The 17,527-nt window shown below is 54.4% G+C and overlaps 1 protein-coding gene and 3 long non-coding RNA genes across 10 annotated transcripts; 2 read left to right on the top strand and 2 right to left on the bottom strand.

Moving 5' to 3' along the window:
• The first annotated feature begins 702 nt into the window (after window positions 1–702).
• LOC130263301 (nucleolar pre-ribosomal-associated protein 1-like) lies at window positions 703–2,078 on the top strand. Its single transcript, XM_056510807.1, has 2 exons — window positions 703–1,046; window positions 1,677–2,078. The coding sequence occupies exons 1-2, from the start codon at window positions 1,002–1,004 to the stop codon at window positions 2,076–2,078; spliced, it is 447 nt and encodes a 148-aa protein (XP_056366782.1). The 5' UTR covers window positions 703–1,001.
• A 206-nt stretch (window positions 2,079–2,284) lies between these two features.
• On the bottom strand, window positions 2,285–5,327 carry LOC130262951 (uncharacterized). The gene is made up of 4 exons (XR_008842186.1): window positions 5,238–5,327; window positions 3,641–4,575; window positions 3,402–3,537; window positions 2,285–2,423 (listed from the first exon to the last, which is right to left on the bottom strand). It is a non-coding gene; the product is annotated as an uncharacterized LOC130262951 (long non-coding RNA).
• A 1,070-nt stretch (window positions 5,328–6,397) lies between these two features.
• LOC130262881 (uncharacterized) lies at window positions 6,398–11,979 on the top strand. 4 transcript variants are annotated; one of them, XR_008842162.1, is made up of 4 exons: window positions 6,398–6,468; window positions 7,780–7,930; window positions 10,295–10,510; window positions 11,084–11,172. It is a non-coding gene; the product is annotated as an uncharacterized LOC130262881 (long non-coding RNA). The 4 variants fall into 4 exon arrangements; XR_008842163.1 differs by lacking the exon at window positions 6,398–6,468 and adding an exon at window positions 9,700–9,854 and having other exon boundaries at window positions 7,402–7,930; XR_008842164.1 differs by lacking the exon at window positions 6,398–6,468 and adding an exon at window positions 9,700–9,755 and having other exon boundaries at window positions 7,403–7,930.
• Window positions 9,768–15,540, bottom strand: LOC130262946 (uncharacterized). 4 transcript variants are annotated; one of them, XR_008842173.1, is made up of 6 exons: window positions 15,451–15,540; window positions 13,855–14,789; window positions 13,616–13,751; window positions 11,914–12,641; window positions 11,028–11,273; window positions 9,768–9,850 (listed from the first exon to the last, which is right to left on the bottom strand). It is a non-coding gene; the product is annotated as an uncharacterized LOC130262946 (long non-coding RNA). The 4 variants fall into 4 exon arrangements; XR_008842175.1 differs by lacking the exon at window positions 9,768–9,850 and having other exon boundaries at window positions 11,185–11,273; window positions 13,855–14,433; window positions 14,657–14,789; XR_008842174.1 differs by lacking the exon at window positions 9,768–9,850 and having other exon boundaries at window positions 11,185–11,273; window positions 13,855–14,433; window positions 14,551–14,789.
• Window positions 15,541–17,527: the final 1,987 nt, after the last annotated feature.

A 17,527-nucleotide genomic window follows, 5' to 3' on the forward strand; every position in this document is an offset into this window, starting at 1 on the left:
GGGAGCTGAGGAGATTTTTGTTTCATATTCATCGCTGTTTTTCTCTTATGATTTTTTTTTTTTTCACTTTAAACAGTTTAAAAATCACGAGGAGGTGAGCAAAGAACCTGCTGTGCCCCTGGATTCTGCATTTACCACTTTGCTAAAGAGAGCCTATGAGAGAGGAAGCAATACCCTACTGGAAGGTGGTGTTCAGACAAAATTGGCTTCCTGGCTCCCACCTGACCAGCTTTTGTTGGGAGTAAAGCATGTGCTGTTATACCTGAAATCCACAGTGGAGAACTTCAGCAGGGTAAGAGCAATATTGTAATAATATTGTGGTTATGTTTGATTTATTTTCATGTAGAAGGTACAAATGACTTAGCTGTTCAAACTTAGGTTCCAGTTCTGTAGCTCTTTTTTCTGTGCTTGTCTCTGAGGCTGCACAGCACCGTACAAAACTGCACGTAATTTGTAAACAAATGCCAGTTCTTATTATTGAGGATTTGCTTTGGATTTACTTTGCATGGGTTACCTTGCTGATCAGTGTGAGTGCAAATAACCTCGAGATTTTAATCCAGCTCCTGGGTCTCCCCAGGAAGCCTTTGCAGAGAGTAAAATTCACTGGCCTGTGTACCTCCAAATGTCATATATATAATGTATAAATGAATATATATATATATGTGTAAATGAAATTCTATCACTATTTTAATTTGGCAACCTGAGACTTCTCTTAGAATCAGGTTTCTATTAAGGGAGGTGGTTCCTTCTCCCAGAAGAGGTTGTAATCTAAGTAGTTCTTAGTTAACTCCTATTCCTGCTGTATAATTACCTGTCTGCTCCCATCCTCCTCTTTTCTTCACTTCCAACATGTCTTTGTTTTCATAGCTTGGTAAAACTTTGGGTCCTCAGCTTGTTGATCTCTGTGTGGACCTGCTGAGCATCTTGTTGTGCCGGGACAATGAAATAAAGCTGGAGCAGCAGCAGAAGCAGGAGGAGCATCAGGCTGATGGGATCTCTTCATGGATGAGGAGCCTCTGATGACAGAAGTGTCTTCAAATGACAAGGTACCAAATCCCTGCATACAGAGGCACATGTTAGTAAACTTGGGTTTGGCCGATTCTCTGGGGAATAGTTTTGCTGATCAGAGAGTTGTTGTCAAGCTCTTGGAGGGGAACTTAGGAATGCAGAGCGTGAGGTTGCTAAACTACTGTCTGGAGATGTGAGCCAGCTGCATCACCCACAGTCCCACCCCTGAGCTGGAACACGGTCAGGAGAAGTCTCAAATCAGATCACCTTTTCAGGAAAAAATGCATTCCCTCAGCCCTGTGTAAAGCCTTATTGAAAATTATGTACCTGAGGAGGGAATTTTTTCTCCTTTCATCTGTTCTGTGAATTTGTGGAGATTAGAGTGTGTTGATGAACCCCAGAATACTCAGTTCTTCTCTGCAGACGAGCTTAGACACGTCCAGAGTGTTCAGTGTAACAGCATAAATCCCACAGCATAAATGTTGAGAGAATGATATTTATGTGCTTGTAATTCATTAATATTTTTATCCTCTGGTCAGCTAGTAGACAGTTTCATGTTCAATAATTGTAACTGATAAAATGTGGAAAATAGGCAGATGAATGAGTTTATTTTTTACCCTGCACTGTGATTATCCATTCAGTCATGCTGTTACCTCTGTTTGTTACAGACCCTGGAGGATGCACTCACCTTGATTTTCAGACATCCTGCACTGGAGAGCTGGTTCCTGGCGTTGGAGCTGCGCTCTGTTCCTCAGCCTGGTCTGAACCCTGTCACTGTGAAGCTCCTGTCAGCTCACCTCCATTCTGGGGTGCTCCAGCTGCTGAAAACGAGAGATCACAGACACGTCTTGTCCAAGTATTTCAAAGCCATCACCAAAAGTGTCCTGGAAGAGCTGCAGACTGGGGGGAAGGACCAAAGCCAGGTCTATCCCAGGAAGTCTCACCAGCTGCAGGCTCTGGAGGAGCTGCACATGTACATGACTGCAGCTCAGCTGAAGGAGATCACTTTAACCATGCTGCAACTTCCTGAGATGGGCTTGGCTTCTCAGAAATCTGAAAAAATCCCCTAAATAGGGAAGCAGTTAAGCTTCTATGGACAAACTTTGGTGCAGCTCTTTACAGACAGCCACCAAAGACAGCCCCAGCAAGGAGAACTTCTGCTGTCCACAGAGCACATTAAGGCTTTGGGGAAATTGATGTCAGCATCGGCCAGAAGAGATTTGGAGCGAGTTTTCCTTCAGGCTCTCCAGAGTGAGCCAGTCCTTGCTCTCACAGGTGGTGTTGAGGTGCAGGCTCACTGCCTTGCCCAGTGCTCACTCACCTCCCTGGCCATTGTGGCCATGCTGATCCAGCACTCCAGGACTCACCTGCTGCAGTTGGAGCTCTGGTGTCTGAGCAGTGCCACTGGGAAGTACCTGAGGAAGCACATGGAGAGCTTTCTTCCACTGGTTCACGTGCATTTGCAGTACAGAGACCTGTATGGATTCAGCCGACCTTCCGCAGGTAAAGGCACCACTGAGCCCTGCCTGATGCAGGAGGCCCTGCTGGCCTTAAGGGCTGGCAATCTTCACACCACAAATAAAGGCGATAAGACCTAGATGTCTGACCTCTAGTGACTGTCTTGGAAGTACCTCTGCAGCACTAAAGGTGAACAGCTGTTCTGAGGCTTGCCTGTTTGAAGCTAAGTGCTCTTAAGAGTTACTGCTGCCCTGATTTTTCTTTTGAAGCCCTTATTTAATGCTTGGTGAATGTGGAATTCTGTCTTTGTGCTTCTCCTGATTTAGTACAGGAGATAAAACCTTTTGCTCAGGCAAGGAGAGAAGAGTGTCTGGAGCGTGCAATGCCACAACCAGATGGTTTTTGTAGAAACTGAGCTTTCACTTTTGCAGAGTCCAAGAATTTTCTTTCTAAAACAAACCTCCGGCTCTGGGCTGGCTACAGTAATGCTCATATGTAATGTCATAACCTCACAGTGCCTCCTGGAGGGTGGATATTCCCGTGCAGAGCTGCCCCTTGAACGCCAGCTGTGCCAGGAACGGGCAGAGCGTCCAAGGAAGCTCAGCAGCATCGGGACAGGGACAGGCATCTGTTCCAAAGAATTGGCTATTTAAAGCCCTCATCCCCCAGCCCCACCCATGTCCCTGGGGGCAGCTGACAGAGCTGCCTGGAGTTCAGCTGATTTAGCCCCCCTGAGCCGGGGCTCCAGGTGATATTTTCAAGCAGGAGAAGGCAGGGCCGGGGGCGCTCCGGTCCCGTGCCAAGGCAGCTCCCCGTGCCCACGGGAGGACATCTCTCCCTGCAGCAGCTCAGCTCCTTTCAGAGCCTCAGCAAGTTCTTTTCCCTCAGCAAAGGGTGCACATCCCTGCCTTCAGCACACCTCCAGTGGGACCCACCTGGGAAAGCTTTCCATCCCTTCTGCACTTCCAGCTGGCTCCCTGGAAACTCCCACCTTCGTCCAAACAAAACTTCATCCCACCTGAACCTTTGATTTGAAGGCATCTCTGCAGGCTGTCGGTTGGCATTTAATAGCTGTGAGGGAAGACTGCCTTGGCTTCAGTGCTGCTGCTGCTGCTGCTGAACGAGGCCTCAGGCAGGAAGGGAAGGGAAGGCAATTGGGGTGGACAGGACACACCTGGCAGCTGCCTGGGAGCTCTGGGAGGCTGGAACCAGGAATTGCTGTCTGAGCCCCTCTGCACGCAGCCCGTGCCGCCATCACCAGGACACGCCAGCTGCTCCTTGGGCTGCTTTTGGGCTGTCAGTGGCCTGTATCCAGGCTGGAGCATCTCCAGGAGCCTGCTCAGAGCAGCCCCTGGCCCGGGAGCCACGGGCAGCCCTTGAGCCGTGTCCGCGCCAGCGCCGGCCGGGCACCCAGCGCCCATCCCGGGCCGTGTGCTCGGCACGGGCAGGACGCTGCAGGCACAGCCCTTGCCCCGAGGGCCCAAGGACAAGAGGTGCTGGATGCCTTTCGGGGACTCCTGGCCTCGTCCTGCCCCTCGCAGCTGGGACACACAGAAACATCAAGGAGCATTGCTGGCACTGAGAGGGAGGCACTGAGGCCTCTGTGCAGCTCTGGGCCACAAAACCAACCCCAGCTTCAGCAGCTGCTTCATTTGGGCAACACTCACCTGCAGGAAATGCCACCTGCCACTCTCCAGAAGAACTCAGGCCACGCAGCAAGGGAAGCCTCAGAACCTGTCCTGCTCACTTCTCCCTACAAAGAGACATGGCAAGAGCAAATCTACAGCTGCTGGGTAAATCCTGGAAAGGGCAGGAAAATCAGGGGATGGGAAGATGCGGTGCTGTCATGCCAGCTGCCAGCCAGTTCTACCCTACAGCCGTGGCAGGGGCTGGTGTGTAAAGCTGCTTTAGCAGAATAGAAGGAGCTGCAGTTTCCTTGCTGGAGCCAATGATTCCCATCCTTGGGAGTTTCATACCTGAGATGCAGAGGGCTCAGTCAGTCGGAGCACAGTCCAGGTAGTGCCAAGGTTGTGAGTTCAATTCTCCCACGGGCCGTGTCCTCGAGAGTCGGATTTCAGGAACCCTCTCAATCCCAGTATATCCTGTGACCTGGAAGTAAAGAGGAAAAGCCGCAACCGAGTTTTAATAAAAGAGGTTTTGCCATTGCAGAGCTTTTTGGAGTTGCAAAGCAAGGGAGAGGGGGAGCATCCCATCTGGCAGGTGAATGAGAAGCAGCCCGAGCAGAACCGTGCCCGGCCCCGCCGAGCGGCTCGTCCCGCGCCCCAGCCCCGCTCGTTCCGCAGGGGTGCGCGGGCAGCAGCCCCGGGGCTGTGCGCGCACGGGAACGGGGGGCCGGGCGCTGCTCCGCGCTCAGGGCTGCGGGGCCTCCGCGGGACGGGGGCACCGGGAGCGCCGGGATTTGGGGCTCCCAGGGCTGGCACGGCGGCCCCCGCGCCCCGGCCGGGTCCAGCCGCGATGCAGCGTCTACACGGGGAGATCCCGCCGCCGTTCTTCCGGGCGCGGTTACCGGCAGAGCCCCGGCTCCCCGCGGCCGCAGCGGGACCGTGTCCAGAGTGCCGCGGCCGCCGGAACGGAATGGGAGCGGCAGCGCCGGGCTCAGCCCCAGCGCCCGTCCGGGGCGGCTGCTGCTGCTGCCTGCGGCGATCCCGATCCCGGCCCCGCTACCCGCACCCTGCCTGCCCGGGGAGAGGCGGCACCGCCTGGAACCCCCAGCCAATACCGCCAAAACCTAGACCCGACCCTAGTCCTACCTGAGCGCCCCAGGATTCGCGCAGAACCGGGAGCTGTCCCTGGCACAGCGCTCCGACGAGGATCCCGCCGCCTCCCAGCACGAGTGTTCCCGAACGGAACGGGCCGGGAGCGGATCGGCCGCATAGAAATAGGCCCCGGCCCGCGCAGCCGCACTGGGGCCCCGCGCACCTGTGCCGGGCCCGGCCCCGCCCCTGAATCACCTCACGGCCCGGCACCTGGATCCTCGCCCGGTACCGCCCCCGGTACCGCCGTGGGTACCGCCGTCGCTGCCGCCCTTGGTACCGCCCCTGGTTCCGCCCTTGGTACCGCCCCCGGGACCGCCTTCGGTACCGCCCCCGGCAGTACAGGACCCCGGCAGAGAAAGGCGTCTGTCCGCAGCCGCCTGTCTGCGCCTGCCCGTTTCCCGCGCGCCCGCGGCGCCGTTGAGCCCACAGCCCGTGTCCGCGCTCTCGGAAACGCCGCAGAAAATCGCGCCGCGGGGATCGGTGTCGGCGTCGCGGGCAGGCAGCCCCCAAAACACACTGGGGTCCTTGATTTTCCCGCCCTTTCTGCCGCCATATATAGAAGGTCAAACGAGTGCCGGCCAAACCGCCATCTTGAGAGTGGCAAGACGTCACTTCCGCCCTTCTCGGCCGCCATCTCTAGTACTGGCAGAGGCCACTTCCGGCCCGGCTGCCATCTTTGTTGTGGTACACGGAACTGCCGCCATATATAGAAGGTCAAACGAGTGCAGGCCAAACCGCCATCTTGAGAGTGGCAAGACGTCACTTCCGCCCTTCTCGGCCGCCATCTCTAGTACTGGCAGAGGCCACTTCCGCAGCGTGGCGGCAGTCCTACAGGGCAGCGTCCCGGCACGCGCTCGCTCCCATCATCGGAAGGGCACGCGCGCAGCACCGCGCTGTGCCCACAGGACGGCAGCGCTGCCAGGGCGCCGGAGCGGCGGCGGCTGCAGTACCGCGCTGTGCCCACAAGGCGGCAGCACTGCCGCCCTTCCCGCTCGCAGCCGCGGCCGCTCTCGCAGCCCGAACTCGGCGTCACCCTCCCCTCTATTCACACACACCCCCGCTCCCCGCTCCATCCGGGCAGCGAAGGCGGGGGCGCCGCTGCAATCCGGATCTCCGGCGAGGAGAACAGCATTGCTGCCCTGCCGGATTGAGAAATCCGATTCCTTGCAGAGATTGAGGGGATAGGGAGCTCAGCCTTAGGCTGGGTTTTGGCAGCGGCAATCGGGTGAGGAGGGGAGAGAGGAGCTGCTCGGCAGCGGCTGCAGTACCGCGCTGTGCCCACAAGGCGGCGTTAGCGGCGGGTGCGCAGCCAGGGCTGGGGCGGGGCAGGGGCGGGGCCGGGGGAGCGTCCCAGGGGATGGAACGAAGAGGGACGGGGTCAGCGCTGGGCTAAACCCCCAGAACCCCCTAAAAAAACCCCAAAATTAAAAAAAAAAATTAAAAATCCAATAAAAACTTTAAAAAATCCCATCAAAATACCCTAAAGCAACCTTAAAACCCCCCAAAACACCCCAAAACCCCTTTAAAAACGGGGGACGGGGCCACGTGACACCCCAGGCAGTTCCAAAGCCCAAGGGGCGGGGATCGGTTTAGGGTGCATTGCTCTGGGCCTGAGCAATCGAGCCGAGAGAGATCGATCGGCAGGCATCACGAGTCGATCGCGGAGCAATCGATCGGCAGGCATCACGAGTCGATCGCGGAGCGATCGATCGGCAGGCATCACGAGTCGATCGCCGAGCGATCGATCGGCAGGCATCGCTAGTCGATCGCCGAGCGATCGATCGGCAGGCATCGCTAGTCCATCTCCGAGCAATCGATCGGCAGGCATCACGAGTCGATCGCCGAGCGATCGATCGGCAGGCATCGCTAGTCGATCGCCGAGCAGTCGATCGGCAGGCATTAACATGGCCATCGCTGTGCCGCGAGGGGCGGGGCCTTGACTGTGATGCGAGGGGCGGATCCGCGGCTGGGACTCCGGGGGCGTGGCCGTCACTGTGACAAGGGGGGCGGGCCCGCGGCTGTGACGGGAGGGTCGGGGCCGCGGCAGTGACGCGGGGGGCGTGGCCGTCACTGTGACGCGGGGGGCGGGCCCGCGGCTGTGATGCGGGGGGGGCCGACCCGATGACGTGCGGGGCCGTGGGCGGAGCCCGGGCCGCTGACGTGCGGGCGCTAACGTGACAGCGCTTCCGGTTCGGGTGCCGGCGGTGCCGCCGCTCCCTCGGCGGGCGGAGTGTGGGGCTCGGGCACCCGGCGGCATCGGGGCGGGCGCTGGGGCCGCGCGGCGCTGCCGCTGCTGCTCCGGGCTGCTGCCGGGGCTCCCGTGCCGCCGGCCGTGCGCGGGAGGGCGGTGCGGGGATTTCCCCGCGCTGAGGGGAACCGGCCCCGGCGCCTCCCGAACCCGCCGCTCCGGCGCTGCCAGGGAGTTTGTGATCAATTAAAAAGATGCCTTGTATTCTCGGAGTGTCCATTCTGCCTCTGCTGTTTTTCCTGCTAGTCTGGATCCTCTGCTTAGATTTTTTTTTTCTTCCTATTTTAGATGCCCTGGCTGTGGTGGATGTCCCGGTTGAGGGCAGTGATGGCTTTCATGAAGAAATCTTTAAATGAAGACGGGATTACCCAAACCTTTCCCTTCCCTGCTGCACTAGAAGCCAGGAATATCCTGTTGCTTCAGTCTGAAAACGGAACAGGTACAGGTTTTTTTGGTATTGTGCCATTTCTACCAGTGGCGTGAAAGGGGCATCATTTTGAGCCGTTTTTAATAATTCTTGGGGATATTTTTGGGGTGTTTCTGGCTGGTTTTTTGGGGTATTTTTCTCACTTTGGCCACCTGGTCCAGCTAATTTTTGGAGTTTTTTGAGGGAATATTTTTGGTAATTTTGGGGGATTTTTTTGGGAAATTTTTTTCAGGATTATTGGTAATTTTGTGGGGGGTTTTGGTAATTTTGGGGATTTTTTTGGAAATTTTTGGGGTACTTTGGGGGAAATTTTTTGGGAATCGTTTTGGGATTTTAGGGAATTTTTTTCGGGTTTTTGGGAATTTTTTGGGGATATTTATGGGGATATTTTTTGGGGTTTTTTGAGACTTTTTTGGGGATTTTCTGGGATTTTTGAGGGGTTTTTGGAATTTCTTTGGGAATTTTTATTGGGATATTTTTGGTAGTTTTTGTGGATTTTTTGGGGATATTTTTTAAGGATTTTTGGTGATATTTTTGGGGTGTTTTTGTGGGTTTTTTTCATCTTTGGCTGCCTGGTTATGGGGATTTTTTGGGTGTTTTTTTGGGGTGTTTCTAGGGGGGGTTTTGGTAATTTTTGGGGGGGTTTTGGTAATTTTAGGGGTTTTTTTTGGGAATTTTTTTGGAGTTTTTGGGTAGTTTTTTGGGGTTCTTTCTCCCCTATGGCTGCCAGCTCCAGCTGATTTATGGGGGGATTTTTTTTTTTTTTTTTTTGAGTTTTGCAATTTTTGGGGATATTTTTGGGGAATTTTTGGGGGTTTTTTGGGGTTTTTTTTCTTACCTTTTGCCACCAGCTCCAGATGATTTTTGGGGGGTTTTCTGAGAAGACTTTTGGTAATTTTGGCGAATTTTTGGGGGTTTTTGGTAATGTTTGGGATTTTTTTGGGATTTTTTTGGGGATTTTTGGACTTTTTTGGGGAATTTTTTTTCTTTTTTTTTGGGGGGATATTTTTTGGGGAATTTATTGTGGATTTCTGGGGAATTTTTGTAGGGATTTTTTTGAGGATTTTTTTTTTTTTTTTTTTTTGCAGGATTATTTGGGATTTTTTGGGGGTTTTTGGGAATTTTTGGGGGGATTTTCTTTGGGATTTTTTTTTATTTTTAATTTTTGGCGATTTTTTAGGAATTTTTTCTTGGGTATTTTTGGGGGTTTTTTTGGTTTTTTTTTTTTTTTTTGTTTTTTCCTTACATTTGGCCGCCACTTCCACATGGTTTTGGGTGTTTTTTGGATGGATATTTTTGGTAATTTTTGGGGATTCTTTAGGGGAATTATTTTGGGGTTTTTGGGGGATTTTGGGGAATATTTTTGGGATTTTTTGGGGCTTTTTTTGAGGATGTTTGGGGATTTTTGTGTTGCTTGTGTTTGTTTGTTTTGTTGTTGTTTTGTTTCGGTGTGTTGTTGTTTCTTTTGCTTGTTTTTTTTTTTTTTTTTTTGTTTTGTTTTGTTTTGTTTTTGTGTAGGCCAAGAAACAAATTCAGCTTTAATTGTCATAGGAGCTGCTAGAGAAGACAATCTAAGTGTCATCAGTTCTGTACAGAGAAAGCAATGTGGAGCTGCTCTGAGGTGCAGCTATATTGTGTGCAGGGAGAAAAAGTTACAGAAAAAAAAATATACTTGGGTTATTTTATCTTTTGATTCTTTAAAAAAAATAATCTAGCCACTTTCTATAAATATGAGTTCCAAGATGAATTTTGGTACCTTTTTCTGCTTGTGTTGCAAACAGGACACCTTGATAAGCGTGATTCCTAGAGCTGAAGGGAGACACCACAGCCAGACAAGGTGTGCAACCACCTGACTTATTTCTTCAACCACCTGATTTATTTCTAGTACAATTAGAACAAACAGCCCTTTCCTTTTTAATAAAGATAAAGCACCTAGGTGAGATTTCAGAGGAAAAAAAAAAAAAAAAAAAAAAAAAGAAAGAAAAAAAGGCATCAACACTCATTTGATCATTGTCAAACACAGTTATAGTTTGTGACAGAGTGTGCCAAAAGAAGAAAACTTGGGTGGATGGCTTTCTATATCTAGAAGAGGTAATCAGTTCTAATGAGTAGGTGGCTACTTTGCATCCTTTTTTTTCCTTGTGCAGATTATATGTGTCAGTTCAGAGTGCCTGCAGTTGCCTCTGGCTGGGTTGGGGATCACAGGCCCCCTGGGCTGGGTTTGGTGAGTTTTTCTCCAAGGCCAGCAGTGAACACTACTACACTCCACCTGAGTTCAGCTCAGAGCTCATCTCAAAACATGGGGAGCTGAGGAGATTTTGTTTCATATTCATCGCTGTTTTTCTCTTATGATTTTTTTTTTTTCACTTTAAACAGTTTAAAAATCACGAGGAGGTGAGCAAAGAACCTGCTGTGCCCCTGGATTCTGCATTTACCACTTTGCTAAAGAGAGCCTATGAGAGAGGAAGCAATACCCTACTGGAAGGTGGTGTTCAGACAAAATTGGCTTCCTGGCTCCCACCTGACCAGCTTTTGTTGGGAGTAAAGCATGTGCTGTTATACCTGAAATCCACAGTGGAGAACTTCAGCAGGGTAAGAGCAATATTGTAATAATATTGTGGTTATGTTTGATTTATTTTCATGTAGAAGGTACAAATGACTTAGCTGTTCAAACTTAGGTTCCAGTTCTGTAGCTCTTTTTTCTGTGCTTGTCTCTGAGGCTGCACAGCACCGTACAAAACTGCACGTAATTTGTAAACAAATGCCAGTTCTTATTATTGAGGATTTGCTTTGGATTTACTTTGCATGGGTTACCTTGCTGATCAGTGTGAGTGCAAATAACCTCGAGATTTTAATCCAGCTCCTGGGTCTCCCCAGGAAGCCTTTGCAGAGAGTAAAATTCACTGGCCTGTGTACCTCCAAATGTCATATATATAATGTATAAATGAATATATATATATGTGTAAATGAAATTCTATCACTATTTTAATTTGGCAACCTGAGACTTCTCTTAGAATCAGGTTTCTATTAAGGGAGGTGGTTCCTTCTCCCAGAAGAGGTTGTAATCTAAGTAGTTCTTAGTTAACTCCTATTCCTGCTGTATAATTACCTGTCTGCTCCCATCCTCCTCTTTTCTTCACTTCCAACATGTCTTTGTTTTCATAGCTTGGTAAAACTTTGGGTCCTCAGCTTGTTGATCTCTGTGTGGACCTGCTGAGCATCTTGTTGTGCCGGGACAATGAAATAAAGCTGGAGCAGCAGCAGAAGCAGGAGGAGCATCAGGCTGATGGGATCTCTTCATGGATGAGGAGCCTCTGATGACAGAAGTGTCTTCAAATGACAAGGTACCAAATCCCTGCATACAGAGGCACATGTTAGTAAACTTGGGTTTGGCCGATTCTCTGGGGAATAGTTTTGCTGATCAGAGAGTTGTTGTCAAGCTCTTGGAGGGGAACTTAGGAATGCAGAGCGTGAGGTTGCTAAACTACTGTCTGGAGATGTGAGCCAGCTGCATCACCCACAGTCCCACCCCTGAGCTGGAACACGGTCAGGAGAAGTCTCAAATCAGATCACCTTTTCAGGAAAAAATGCATTCCCTCAGCCCTGTGTAAAGCCTTATTGAAAATTATGTACCTGAGGAGGGAATTTTTTCTCCTTTCATCTGTTCTGTGAATTTGTGGAGATTAGAGTGTGTTGATGAACCCCAGAATACTCAGTTCTTCTCTGCAGACGAGCTTAGACACGTCCAGAGTGTTCAGTGTAACAGCATAAATCCCACAGCATAAATGTTGAGAGAATGATATTTATGTGCTTGTAATTCATTAATATTTTTTATCCTCTGGTCAGCTAGTAGACAGTTTCATGTTCAATAATTGTAACTGATAAAATGTGGAAAATAGGCAGATGAATGAGTTTATTTTTTACCCTGCACTGTGATTATCCATTCAGTCATGCTGTTACCTCTGTTTGTTACAGACCCTGGAGGATGCACTCACCTTGATTTTCAGACATCCTGCACTGGAGAGCTGGTTCCTGGCGTTGGAGCTGCGCTCTGTTCCTCAGCCTGGTCTGAACCCTGTCACTGTGAAGCTCCTGTCAGCTCACCTCCATTCTGGGGTGCTCCAGCTGCTGAAAACGAGAGATCACAGACACGTCTTGTCCAAGTATTTCAAAGCCATCACCAAAAGTGTCCTGGAAGAGCTGCAGACTGGGGGGAAGGACCAAAGCCAGGTCTATCCCAGGAAGTCTCACCAGCTGCAGGCTCTGGAGGAGCTGCACATGTACATGACTGCAGCTCAGCTGAAGGAGATCACTTTAACCATGCTGCAACTTCCTGAGATGGGCTTGGCTTCTCAGAAATCTGAAAAAATCCCCTAAAATAGGGAAGCAGTTAAGCTTCTATGGACAAACTTTGGTGCAGCTCTTTACAGACAGCCACCAAAGACAGCCCCAGCAAGGAGAACTTCTGCTGTCCACAGAGCACATTAAGGCTTTGGGGAAATTGATGTCAGCATCGGCCAGAAGAGATTTGGAGCGAGTTTTCCTTCAGGCTCTCCAGAGTGAGCCAGTCCTTGCTCTCACAGGTGGTGTTGAGGTGCAGGCTCACTGCCTTGCCCAGTGCTCACTCACCTCCCTGGCCATTGTGGCCATGCTGATCCAGCACTCCAGGACTCACCTGCTGCAGTTGGAGCTCTGGTGTCTGAGCAGTGCCACTGGGAAGTACCTGAGGAAGCACATGGAGAGCTTTCTTCCACTGGTTCACGTGCATTTGCAGTACAGAGACCTGTATGGATTCAGCCGACCTTCCGCAGGTAAAGGCACCACTGAGCCCTGCCTGATGCAGGAGGCCCTGCTGGCCTTAAGGGCTGGCAATCTTCACACCACAAATAAAGGCGATAAGACCTAGATGTCTGACCTCTAGTGACTGTCTTGGAAGTACCTCTGCAGCACTAAAGGTGAACAGCTGTTCTGAGGCTTGCCTGTTTGAAGCTAAGTGCTCTTAAGAGTTACTGCTGCCCTGATTTTTTTTGAAGTTTATTTAATGCTTGGTGAATGTGGAATTCTGTCTTTGTGCTTCTCCTGATTTAGTACAGGAGATAAAACCTTTTGCTCAGGCAAGGAGAGAAGAGTGTCTGGAGCGTGCAATGCCACAACCAGATGGTTTTTGTAGAAACTGAGCTTTCACTTTTGCAGAGTCCAAGAATTTTCTTTCTAAAACAAACCTCCGGCTCTGGGCTGGCTACAGTAATGCTCATATGTAATGTCATAACCTCACAGTGCCTCCTGGAGGGTGGATATTCCCGTGCAGAGCTGCCCCTTGAACGCCAGCTGTGCCAGGAACGGGCAGAGCGTCCAAGGAAGCTCAGCAGCATCGGGACAGGGACAGGCATCTGTTCCAAAGAATTGGCTATTTAAAGCCCTCATCCCCCAGCCCCACCCATGTCCCTGGGGGCAGCTGACAGAGCTGCCTGGAGTTCAGCTGATTTAGCCCCCCTGAGCCGGGGCTCCAGGTGATATTTTCAAGCAGGAGAAGGCAGGGCCGGGGGCGCTCCGGTCCCGTGCCAAGGCAGCTCCCCGTGCCCACGGGAGGACATCTCTCCCTGCAGCAGCTCAGCTCCTTTCAGAGCCTCAGCAAGTTCTTTTCCCTCAGCAAAGGGTGCACATCCCTGCCTTCAGCACACCTCCAGTGGGACCCACCTGGGAAAGCTTTCCATCCCTTCTGCACTTCCAGCTGGCTCCCTGGAAACTCCCACCTTCGTCCAAACAAAACTTCATCCCACCTGAACCTTTGATTTGAAGGCATCTCTGCAGGCTGTCGGTTGGCATTTAATAGCTGTGAGGGAAGACTGCCTTGGCTTCAGTGCTGCTGCTGCTGCTGCTGAACGAGGCCTCAGGCAGGAAGGGAAGGGAAGGCAATTGGGGTGGACAGGACACACCTGGCAGCTGCCTGGGAGCTCTGGGAGGCTGGAACCAGGAATTGCTGTCTGAGCCCCTCTGCACGCAGCCCGTGCCGCCATCACCAGGACACGCCAGCTGCTCCTTGGGCTGCTTTTGGGCTGTCAGTGGCCTGTATCCAGGCTGGAGCATCTCCAGGAGCCTGCTCAGAGCAGCCCCTGGCCCGGGAGCCACGGGCAGCCCTTGAGCCGTGTCCGCGCCAGCGCCGGCCGGGCACCCAGCGCCCATCCCGGGCCGTGTGCTCGGCACGGGCAGGACGCTGCAGGCACAGCCCTTGCCCCGAGGGCCCAAGGACAAGAGGTGCTGGATGCCTTTCGGGGACTCCTGGCCTCGTCCTGCCCCTCGCAGCTGGGACACACAGAAACATCAAGGAGCATTGCTGGCACTGAGAGGGAGGCACTGAGGCCTCTGTGCAGCTCTGGGCCACAAAACCAACCCCAGCTTCAGCAGCTGCTTCATTTGGGCAACACTCACCTGCAGGAAATGCCACCTGCCACTCTCCAGAAGAACTCAGGCCACGCAGCAAGGGAAGCCTCAGAACCTGTCCTGCTCACTTCTCCCTACAAAGAGACATGGCAAGAGCAAATCTACAGCTGCTGGGTAAATCCTGGAAAGGGCAGGAAAATCAGGGGATGGGAAGATGCGGTGCTGTCATGCCAGCTGCCAGCCAGTTCTACCCTACAGCCGTGGCAGGGGCTGGTGTGTAAAGCTGCTTTAGCAGAATAGAAGGAGCTGCAGTTTCCTTGCTGGAGCCAATGATTCCCATCCTTGGGAGTTTCATACCTGAGATGCAGAGGGCTCAGTCAGTCGGAGCACAGTCCAGGTAGTGCCAAGGTTGTGAGTTCAATTCTCCCACGGGCCGTGTCCTCGAGAGTCGGATTTCAGGAACCCTCTCAATCCCAGTATATCCTGTGACCTGGAAGTAAAGAGGAAAAGCCGCAACCGAGTTTTAATAAAAGAGGTTTTGCCATTGCAGAGCTTTTTGGAGTTGCAAAGCAAGGGAGAGGGGGAGCATCCCATCTGGCAGGTGAATGAGAAGCAGCCCGAGCAGAACCGTGCCCGGCCCCGCCGAGCGGCTCGTCCCGCGCCCCAGCCCCGCTCGTTCCGCAGGGGTGCGCGGGCAGCAGCCCCGGGGCTGTGCGCGCACGGGAACGGGGGGCCGGGCGCTGCTCCGCGCTCAGGGCTGCGGGGCCTCCGCGGGACGGGGGCACCGGGAGCGCCGGGATTTGGGGCTCCCAGGGCTGGCACGGCGGCCCCGCGCCCCGGCCGGGTCCAGCCGCGATGCAGCGTCTACACGGGGAGATCCCGCCGCCGTTCTTCCGGGCGCGGTTACCGGCAGAGCCCCGGCTCCCCGCGGCCGCAGCGGGACCGTGTCCAGAGTGCCGCGGCCGCCGGAACGGAATGGGAGCGGCAGCGCCGGGCTCAGCCCCAGCGCCCGTCCGGGGCGGCTGCTGCTGCTGCCTGCGGCGATCCCGATCCCGGCCCCGCTACCCGCACCCTGCCTGCCCGGGGAGAGGCGGCACCGCCTGGAACCCCCAGCCAATACCGCCAAAACCTAGACCCGACCCTAGTCCTACCTGAGCGCCCCAGGATTCGCGCAGAACCGGGAGCTGTCCCTGGCACAGCGCTCCGACGAGGATCCCGCCGCCTCCCAGCACGAGTGTTCCCGAACGGAACGGGCCGGGAGCGGATCGGCCGCATAGAAATAGGCCCCGGCCCGCGCAGCCGCACTGGGGCCCCGCGCACCTGTGCCGGGCCCGGCCCCGCCCCTGAATCACCTCACGGCCCGGCACCTGGATCCTCGCCCGGTACCGCCCCCGGTACCGCCGTGGGTACCGCCGTCGCTGCCGCCCTTGGTACCGCCCCTGGTTCCGCCCTTGGTACCGCCCCCGGGACCGCCTTCGGTACCGCCCCCGGCAGTACAGGACCCCGGCAGAGAAAGGCGTCTGTCCGCAGCCGCCTGTCTGCGCCTGCCCGTTTCCCGCGCGCCCGCGGCGCCGTTGAGCCCACAGCCCGTGTCCGCGCTCTCGGAAACGCCGCAGAAAATCGCCCGCGGGGATCGGTGTCGGCGTCGCGGGCAGGCAGCCCCCAAAACACACTGGGGTCCTTGATTTTCCCGCCCTTTCTGCCGCCATATATAGAAGGTCAAACGAGTGCCGGCCAAACCGCCATCTTGAGAGTGGCAAGACGTCACTTCCGCCCTTCTCGGCCGCCATCTCTAGTACTGGCAGAGGCCACTTCCGGCCCGGCTGCCATCTTTGTTGTGGTACACGGAACTGCCGCCATATATAGAAGGTCAAACGAGTGCAGGCCAAACCGCCATCTTGAGAGTGGCAAGACGTCACTTCCGCCCTTCTCGGCCGCCATCTCTAGTACTGGCAGAGGCCACTTCCGCAGCGTGGCGGCAGTCCTACAGGGCAGCGTCCCGGCACGCGCTCGCTCCCATCATCGGAAGGGCACGCGCGCAGCACCGCGCTGTGCCCACAGGACGGCAGCGCTGCCAGGGCGCCGGAGCGGCGGCGGCTGCAGTACCGCGCTGTGCCCACAAGGCGGCAGCACTGCCGCCCTTCCCACGCTCGCAGCCGCGGCCGCTCTCGCAGCCCGAACTCGGCGTCACCCTCCCCTCTATTCACACACACCCCCCCGCTCCCCGCTCCATCCGGGCAGCGAAGGCGGGGGCGCCGCTGCAATCCGGATCTCCGGCGAGGAGAACAGCATTGCTGCCCTGCCGGATTGAGAAATCCGATTCCTTGCAGAGATTGAGGGGATAGGGAGCTCAGCCTTAGGCTGGGTTTTGGCAGCGGCAATCGGGTGAGGAGGGGAGAGAGGAGCTGCTCGGCAGCGGCTGCAGTACCGCGCTGTGCCCACAAGGCGGCGTTAGCGGGGGGTGCGCAGCCAGGGCTGGGGCGGGGCAGGGGCGGGGCCGGGGGAGCGTCCCAGGGGATGGAACGAAGAGGGACGGGGTCAGCGCTGGGCTAAACCCCCAGAACCCCCTAAAAAAACCCCAAAATTAAAAAAAAAAATTAAAAATCCAATAAAAACTTTAAAAAATCCCATCAAAATACCCTAAAGCAACCTTAAAACCCCCCAAAACACCCCAAAACCCCTTTAAAAACGGGGGACGGGGCCACGTGACACCCCAGGCAGTTCCAAAGCCCAAGGGGCGGGGATCGGTTTAGGGTGCATTGCTCTGGGCCTGAGCAATCGAGCCGAGAGAGATCGATCGGCAGGCATCACGAGTCGATCGCGGAGCAATCGATCGGCAGGCATCACGAGTCGATCGCGGAGCGATCGATCGGCAGGCATCACGAGTCGATCGCCGAGCGATCGATCGGCAGGCATCGCTAGTCGATCGCCGAGCGATCGATCGGCAGGCATCGCTAGTCCATCTCCGAGCAATCGATCGGCAGGCATCACGAGTCGATCGCCGAGCGATCGATCGGCAGGCATCGCTAGTCGATCGCCGAGCAGTCGATCGGCAGGCATTAACATGGCCATCGCTGTGCCGCGAGGGGCGGGGCCTTGACTGTGATGCAGGGGCGGATCCGCGGCTGGACGGGGGCGTGGCCGTCACTGTGAGGGGGGCGGGCCCGGGCTGGAGGGAGGGCGGGGCCGCGGCAGTGACGCGGGGGGCGTGGGTCACTGTGACGCGGG

Source organism: Oenanthe melanoleuca, chromosome 25 (assembly GCF_029582105.1).
Source record: "Oenanthe melanoleuca isolate GR-GAL-2019-014 chromosome 25, OMel1.0, whole genome shotgun sequence".
In the NCBI taxonomy this organism is placed as follows: domain Eukaryota; kingdom Metazoa; phylum Chordata; class Aves; order Passeriformes; family Muscicapidae; genus Oenanthe; species Oenanthe melanoleuca.

What these genes read in the sequence shown, in the direction of transcription:
- LOC130263301 (XM_056510807.1), top strand. Translation starts at nt 1,002, where the DNA reads ATGGATGAGGAGCCTCTGATGACAGAAGTGTCTTCAAATGACAAG. An exon ending in AAGTGTCTTCAAATGACAAG is followed by an intron (nt 1,047 to 1,676) that starts GTACCAAATCCC and finishes TGTTTGTTACAG; the next exon opens with ACCCTGGAGGATGCACTCAC.